Source organism: Panicum virgatum, chromosome 3K (assembly GCF_016808335.1).
Source record: "Panicum virgatum strain AP13 chromosome 3K, P.virgatum_v5, whole genome shotgun sequence".
Classification (NCBI taxonomy): Eukaryota; Viridiplantae; Streptophyta; class Magnoliopsida; order Poales; family Poaceae; genus Panicum; species Panicum virgatum.
The window spans coordinates 61,698,368-61,706,688 of record NC_053138.1 but is presented as its reverse complement, the minus strand read 5'-3'; the positions used below and the strand labels follow the sequence as shown (position 1 = coordinate 61,706,688).

Below are 8,321 nucleotides of genomic sequence, written 5' to 3'. Positions count from 1 at the left end.
ACATTGCTTCAAATGATCACCAAATTCAAGGCTCAAATATTCTCCTCCACGATCAGATCGCAGAAATTTAATTGTCTTGCCTAATTGATTTTGTACTTCATTCTGAAATTCTTTGAACTTTTCAAACGATTCAGACTTGTGCCTCATTAAGTAGATATAGCCATATCTACTAAAGTCATCAGTGAAAGTAATGAAGTACTGAAAACCACCTCTGGCTATTGAGCTCATTGGTCCACATACATCGGTATGTACAAGTCCCAACAAGTCACTCGCCCTCTCACTCTGACCAGTGAAAGGCGCTTTGGTCATCTTTCCAAGCAAACAAGACTCACATGTGTCAAATGATTCAAAATCAAATGAGATTAACAATCCATCTTTATGGAGTTGTTCAATGCGCTTCTCATTTATATGACCTAAGCGACAATGCCAAATAAAAGTGGGATTCAAATCATTTGGTCTAAGCCTCTTAGTATTAATGTTATAGACAGATTTATCCTCAAGATCAAGAACATATAATCCATTCACCAATGGACAATGAGCATAAAAAATACCATTGCAAAAGATAGAACAACGTTTGTTCTCAATTACAATCTTAAAATCACCAACTTCTTCCAAACATGAAGAAGAAATAATGTTCTTGCTCAAAGCAGGAATGCAATAACAATTATTTAATTCCAAAACTAATCCGGAGGGTAGAGACAAGTGGTAGGTGCCGACCGCCAACACCGCAACCTTTGCGCCATTGCCGACCCGAACGTCCAACTCGCCTCTTGCAAATCTTCTAGTCTCACTTAGACCCTGCAACGATTTGCAAGTGTGAATCATCGATCCAGTATCAAATACCCATGATTCACTAGAAGATAATGCAATATTTATTTCTATAACATTTATACCTGAAGTGGAAGTCTCACTTCCCTTCTTCTTCTTCTTTTCTTCCAAGTACTTCTTGCAGTTCCTAGACCAATGTCTCTTTTCATGACAGTGGAAGCATTCATCTTCAGAAGTAGGGCCAGATTTGGCCTTAGGTGCTGGCTTTAGCTTAGAGCCCGAAGACTCACCACCGGAACTCTTTTCCTTGCCTTTACCTTTGGGATTAGGAGGCGTCCAACGCTTCCTCTTTTTGTTCCCCTTCTGAATCATCATCACATGATTCGGATTCTTCTTAATGCTCTCCTCTGCTGTTTTTAGCATCCCATGCAACTCACTCAATGTTTTATCCAATCCATTCATCTGAAAATTCATGATAAAAGGCTCATAGCTCGGCGGGAGCGACTGGAGAATAACATCAGTAGCCAAGTCTTGGTGAAGTTCAGAACCAAGTCTATCCAAAGTCTCAATGTAACCAATCATTTTGATCACATGAGGACTGACTGGGCTACCTTCTGCCAGCTTGCACGCAAACAAGGACTTTGAGATATTGAACCTCTCAGTCCTGGCTTGGTTCTGAAACATCCCACGCAGCCCCTCGATCATGGTATGAGCATCTGCATGCTCATACTGCTTCTGCAGATCAGGGGACATGGTGGCGAGCATCAGACAGCTGACATCAAGTGAGTCATTGCAGTGCTTCTCATAAGCTCTGCGATCAGCAGCAGTTGCATTGTCAGGGAGATCATCAGGATATGGCTGCTCAAGAACATACTCCTTTTTCTCTTGTCTGAGAACAATTCTCAGATTGCGGTACCAATCAATAAAGTTTGTTCCATTCAACTTTTCTTTCTCAAGAACAGAACGTAAATTGAAAGCGGAATTGTTACTGGCAGACATGATCTACAACATTAAAGTAAAGCAAGATTTCAGCACTAAGTTTATGTAAAGACTTTCATTAACCGATTTAACAAAAGACAACCTACTATATCAAAGTCATCTTCCCTCTAATGACATATAGTGGTTCAAGATCCATAATCACTAAAATTCTAGTGAGCTTTAGCATCATGGCTAGAAAAGTAGTGATACAGGTAAGTAACAAATTACTAATCACATCTCTATGCGACTCTTGTTTGTTGGGTGGCATCCAATGCCCCGGCCCCAACCCTATGCCTTAAAGCCCAAAACTGTTTTGATAGCTTTGCTGAGTGAACCAATACTATGCTTGTGAATGTCCGACATCCACCCTATACAAAAGTGATAGCTGATGGTACTCTACTTTGGTAAACCTAACACACAACGATCAAAATTTATAGGTGCAGCTATTGGTAAAAGGCATCAAAAACTCAAACTTTTCTGAGGGAAGCTATTCTATCATGATTAAAACATCCACCATATGTAAAAGCATGAAAGAATAGTATGACAGGAAAATAAACATCACAGGCATATAATCATATTATATTGTGAATAGTATGGCCTCTTGCATCACAATGGGCTCCATCGCCATGGCTCCAAGGTGACCTCCATTGCCATCCGTCCTGTCTTGTGGTGATCATCATCGCCATCATGATTGAAACCTCCATGAAAAGATACTAAGCTACTACATCTAATAGCTAGTGAAATAATTACATGAGGATTCAAACATCACAAGTCGACACGCAGATCGTTATACAATAATGGTGCAACCTCAACCCGGTTGTGTTAACATGCGACACGCAGGCCGCACAAATCATTACATACATCATCACATGACATTGAGGCCATACCATTCACATCACACCCTGCAAAAACAAGTTAGGCGTACGACGTGTTCTACCAAAGTAGCGCTTGGGAAGCCGCTACAGCGAGAAAGCAACGGCGGTCCTGCAGGCGGGGGGTCGAGGGGGGAGCCGCCCCCCGCGGGTCTCAGGGCAGCGCCCTGAAAACCTCACGGAATTACACAGATCGCATCTATGGAATCCCTATGAAAATCTCATCAGAGTGATCGCATCACCTCAAATCCGAGCCATTCATAATGCCTCAATTTTCACTAGGTCAATCACCTTGACCGTGCAAACTTTGCACTTGAGAAGACTGCATCTACACATGACCTTGATCTGTTGGTTCAATCTGCTGACTATGCACACAGTTAGTCCCGATGGTGATTCCAGCCGGTAGGGACATGTCGTATGCATAACAGAGAAATAACACAAACTAATCTTTTGTCACATGCCGCGCAATCAACTCGCTCCAGTTTTAACCCCTTATGACCAATTGATCTAATCAAACCGTGCAAAAGTAATAGATCCAATCTACTACAACAACATATCACCTATATGCAAAAGATCCAGACCAAAAACTACGCAAGATGGCTCTGGTACCACTGAAGGTAAACGGGTAGGCTACGCTAGCATCACTACCGCATAAACCCAAGATACTTGCGAGTAGAAGATCATAGATCGTTACCACTAGACGCGCAGCGCAGCGGAAGAAGTCGCGCGTCGATGTAGAGGAAGTAGTCGATCACGTCCCACGAACCGAGCTCCTCGTACTTGATCCCAGCAGCCGATCAGCGCAGCAGTCGCAGCAGCGCCTCCACGGAGTCCACACGTACGGGGATGAAACGCCGGGCGTCGGTGTGCTAGCACCGCACGCACGGCAAGGGCGGCGGCCGAGAGAGAGGGAGGGGCGGCGGCTAGGGAGGTGGCGCGGCTCAGGTCATCGCCCCCCTAGCCCCTCCCTCATATATATAGGGCGTACTAATGGGCTTCTATCTCATAGGCCCATTAGTAACCCTAATCTCTCTTGGATCAATATCCACTTGGGCCTTTAAACCGTATTGTGATGATGGGCTCTTGGGCATATCACCAACACCCCCTGCACAGGCTCTACCACCTCCACGACACCAGGGAGAGTAAGTGATGCATGCCCATCCTCCCTTCACCTTCTTTGGGCCGATTGCTGTTTCCATGCTCAATTTCATCCCCAATTTCCTTTCACTCGAAATCTATATTTTTCACTCCCAATTTCCTTCCTATTTATCTTTGTACAGCAACCAAACTTTGCTCAGTTGCTGTACTGAATTAACAATCGCTTGGAACCAATGAGGCTATCGGAACCGATCGATATCTGCCTCCCGTGCTGGACCGCCTGCAGGCAACACGTGGGCTGCTCCATGATGCAGATCTTCTCGCTCAAGCTCAGCAAGCTCCCAAGAGGAGCAGCAGCCGGCCGGAGCCCCATCCAGGTGTACGGGTTCATGGCTGTCCGCGATCTCCTGGACCCTCTTCGCAACTACGTCTTCAACCGCACAAGGGAGGATCCATTCGTCATCCACGACCTCCGCTCGGACGCCTTCATCTACCTCTCCGGCCCCAAGAGAGGAATCTACCTGCAGTGCCGAGTGCTGGTCGAGTACGACATGAGGATCAAGAGAGGCGACGACGCAGGAGAAGAAGATGATCTGCCCCTCATTGATGGGGCTGCCACATCCAGCGAGCTCACATTCATCCATGGAGCCATCACCAACCGGATCAAGGGGGATCGCGGCGCCCGGGTGGACATCGCCCGCGCGCTCCTCCACGAATCTGTGGAGGCCACGGTGCAAGTTTGGGTGACGGATTCAGGTTCGGGGGGGGGGGGTGCCAGTGGCGGCCTAGACCTGTCTATAACCGGTTTTGTTGGTCGGATACCTGAAGAAATCAAGATCTTCCGTGGCACCATCGGGGACCTGTGCCGCGACGTGAAGAGGTTTGTGGTTGCTGTGAGGTTGAACTCTGTCTTGATTCTGCATTTTAAGGTTCCGGCTCTTGGAGCAGATCCCGTCTGCAAGTTTGCTGTTACGGCTGTAGCGCATGGATGCACCTACCGTTGCCATGAACTCGATTCCTCTTCAGCTATAGCCTATAGAAGTCAAAGCGACCTGGTCGAATCTGTACTAGCCCGGGTCATGCGATGCGAGCTTCGAATCCACAGTGCAAGTGTAATATCCGGAGAGTATTCATGTAGTCTTATTTGTTCATGAGTAGAAGTTTTCTTATCCAAAATGTGTATGGTTCTTGTTTTGGAACCTGATTAAGGCTCAGGTAGGTTCGGTGGTGGTTTTGTAGTTCTTGCTTGGGTGGGTTTGGCGGATTTGGAAGTTCATCTTAGTCTCAAGATGAACTCGCGCAAAGTAATAACAGCAACTCCTAATATGGATATCCTGCCTCAGATCAGATAGATTGTTAGTAATGGATATGGTTTCAAGGATCATAAAAGAGAATGGTTATGCCTGATCAGTTGTTTGGACCCTCTGAATAGTCACAAGGCTGAACCACGTGCCGTTGAAAACGGTTGCATATCCTTGTCCTGGGAGGGATTGATGAGAACGCAGCGGGAAATAATCATGAGGGCTATTTTTTTTCCAGAAAGGGGGAAACTTTTGATTTCAAGAGGATACACCATGATACATCAACTTGAAATGTTCCTGGCCTCTGCCGCAACGGCACACAGCCTAAAAAGAGTTTTAATATAACCAGTATTGAAAGGAATGCAAAGCAACTCTCTAGAACATTCTCCACTAAGCAAGAATGAGATATTTTCCATGGAGTACTCTAGAATTAGTAATAAGTAAAATTTTGAAAATATTAGAATATTTTTTGGAATTCTCTAGAAGGGGGACACTTGTCCTAATACCATGATTCCCCTTGACCTATAAATAGAGCCCTCCTCCTTGCCATGGCATCCATCCATGAGCAAGGTAGATGAGTTGTGGTAGGGCTAGAAGGGTGAGTGCTAGGCTAGCCACTTAAAGGTGTGTGTGTTCCTTTGTAACTTTGTTGCTCCAATAAACTAAGCATCTTTATAAGTGTTAGTCTCCCGGTTAAGCCTAAGTACTTAGTGTATAAGTTGTGATCCATCGAAGGTTGGCTCTGTCACCCGGGATCACAAAAGGGTCTGGGCTTCATCGAAGGTTGGCTCTGTCACCCGGAAGCCAGCTTCATCTGTTGGTAGGCTCTGCCTCCCGGAAGCAAAAGGCGGCTCTGCCGTCAAAAGGACCCGGTACACTAAGTAACTAGAAGTTGACCGACTCTGGAGTGAATTGGTGTGTCATAGGGGTAGATCCTCAACTTAGTGGGTATTAGGGCCACCTCAATATCCAACAATTGGTATCAGAGCGGTGCGGTCCGGAACCGTCCAAAGGAGGCTTCAGTGAGCACAGGGTGCTTGCTGTGTTCGGTGCTACATCAAGGCGCTAAGGGGAGACTCTGCCGGAGCACAGTCAGTGACTGTGAAGCTAATTGGTTTGGGACCAAGAAGCTTACTTGACGCTGGGCGTCATTCACCATGGCAGATCTTGTTGGCGTAAGCAAAGGGATCAAGAAGCTCAATAGTCATAACTATGGCTATTGGAAGACCTGCATGGAGTCCTACCTACAAGGTCAGGACCTATGGGAGGTTGTTGCAGGAACCGAAACTGTGCCTCCACCAAAGGAGAGTGGTGATAGTTCTGGAAAGAAGGATGGAGCCGAAACTTTGCGGAAATGGCGCATCAAGGCTGGAAATGCTATGTTTGTGCTAAAAACGACTATTGAAGAGGATCTACTAGAGCACATACGGGATGCGGAGACCCCGAAGGAAGCTTGGGAGACTCTGGAAAAATTATTCTCCAAGAAGAATGAAGCACGCATCCAACTCTTAAAGAAGGAGTTATCAGGTATCTCTCAAGACACTCTGACTATTGGTTAGTATTTCACAAAAGTAAAATCTATCTGTCGAGAGATATGCGAGCTTGCACCAGATGAGAAGGTTGGTGAGGCTCGTTTGAGGAGAATTATCATCAATGGCCTTAGACCCGAATATCATGGATTTATAGCTGCAATAAGAGGGTGGCCTACTCAACCTTCATTGGTGGTGCTAGAAAATTTGTTGGCTAATCAGGAGGAGTGAGCCAAGAAGATGGGCACCATTACTATAAAGGAGCAGGAGGAGGCGCTCTTCACAAGTAAGAAGAAGGGTCCACCTCGGAGTCAATGGAAGCCGAAACCAAGGTGGTCAAATGGTGGCAAGCATCACCCAAAGGAAAGAAGTGGTTCTTCAGGGGGAGCCCATGGACGAGAAAACCAGCAGCAACAACAGCCAAGAAGAAAGAATGATGGATGCTGCAATTGCGGTAAGTAAGGTCATTTTGCTCGAGAATGTCGATTGCCAAGGAGGCGTTTTGAAGGAAATGTGAGACGCTTTGAAGGAAATATGAGGCGCTTTGAAGGGAATATGGCCACTACCACACAAGAGAAGGAGGAAGCATACATCAATGAAGAAGAGTGAGATGTTGAAGCTGGGTTTTCTCAAGAAATTGAAGAAGATAAGTTGGAGGAGGACATGGAGGTAGCTGCTTTTGCAGCAATAACTGATCCGGTAGTTAATTATAAGGAGGACTGGATCATTGACTCTGGGTGCTCTAATCACATGACCAATGATGACAAGAAGTTAGAAGATATGACAAGAAGAAGAGTAGTGTTGGGAAGGCGGTCATTCCAAGGTATGGTCCTCAGCAACTCCAACTTGAGAAGGTTTATCATGTTCCTGGTTTAAAGAAAAATCTACTGTCAGTCCCTCAATTGACAGCAGAAGGAAAATATGTGCTCTTTGGGCCAGAAGGTGTGGCGATTTTCAGAAAATTAAAGGTGATTGGCACACCCATCATGGAAGGAAGGAGGAGACAATCGGTCTATGTCCTCTCAGCTGAATCTGCTTATGTGGACAAGACTCGAAGAAATGAGACCGGTGATCTGTGGCATGCACGTCTTGGACATGTTAACTATAATAAATTGAAGGAGATGATGCAGAAACAAGTGGTGAAAGGGCTTCCTCAAATAGACATCCGGACAGACATAGTGTGTGCCAGTTGTCAGTATGGCAAGACTCATCAATTGACATACAAGGAGTCAGAGCATCGATCGAAGGCACCTTTGGAGCTCATACACTCAGATGTTTTTGGCCCAGTCAAGCAAATATCTATTGGAGGAATGAGATACATGGTGATGTTTATTGATGACTTCTCAAGGTACGTCTGGGTTTACTTTATGAAAGAGAAGTATGAAACTTTTACAAAGTTTAAGGAGTTCAAGGAGAAGACAGAAGGTGAACTCAACACGAAAATTCTATGCCTCTGCACTGATAATGGAAGGGAGTATCTGTCAAATGAGTTCACTATCTATCTCAAGGAGCACAAGATAAGAAGACAATTGACATGCCCAAATACTCCACAACAGAATGGAGTAGCAGAGCGCAAGAATCGTCACCTTGCTGAAACTTGCCGAAGTATGCTCCAGGCCAAGAATGTGCTTAGAAGATTTTGGGCTGAGTGTATGAGGACGGCAGCCTATATCATTAATAGGCTACCTCAATCAAAGCTGGGTTTCAAATCTCCCCATGAGTTGCTATGGAACCTGAAGCCAGTGGTAAGCCATCTCAAAGTGTTTGGTTGTGTC

At 45.6% G+C, this 8,321-nt stretch overlaps 1 protein-coding gene across 1 annotated transcript; it reads left to right on the top strand.

The window, feature by feature from the left end:
• Positions 1–3,712: 3,712 nt before the first annotated feature.
• LOC120700112 lies at positions 3,713–5,051 on the top strand. The gene is made up of 2 exons (XM_039984297.1): positions 3,713–3,760; positions 3,899–5,051. The coding sequence occupies exon 2, from the start codon at positions 3,950–3,952 to the stop codon at positions 4,868–4,870; it is 921 nt and encodes a 306-aa protein (XP_039840231.1). The 5' UTR covers positions 3,713–3,760; positions 3,899–3,949; the 3' UTR covers positions 4,871–5,051.
• Positions 5,052–8,321: the final 3,270 nt, after the last annotated feature.

Bases quoted from the DNA above. Each gene is read 5' to 3' on its own strand.
- LOC120700112 (XM_039984297.1), top strand. From the start codon at position 3,950: ATGAGGCTATCGGAACCGATCGATATCTGCCTCCCGTGCTGGACCGCC.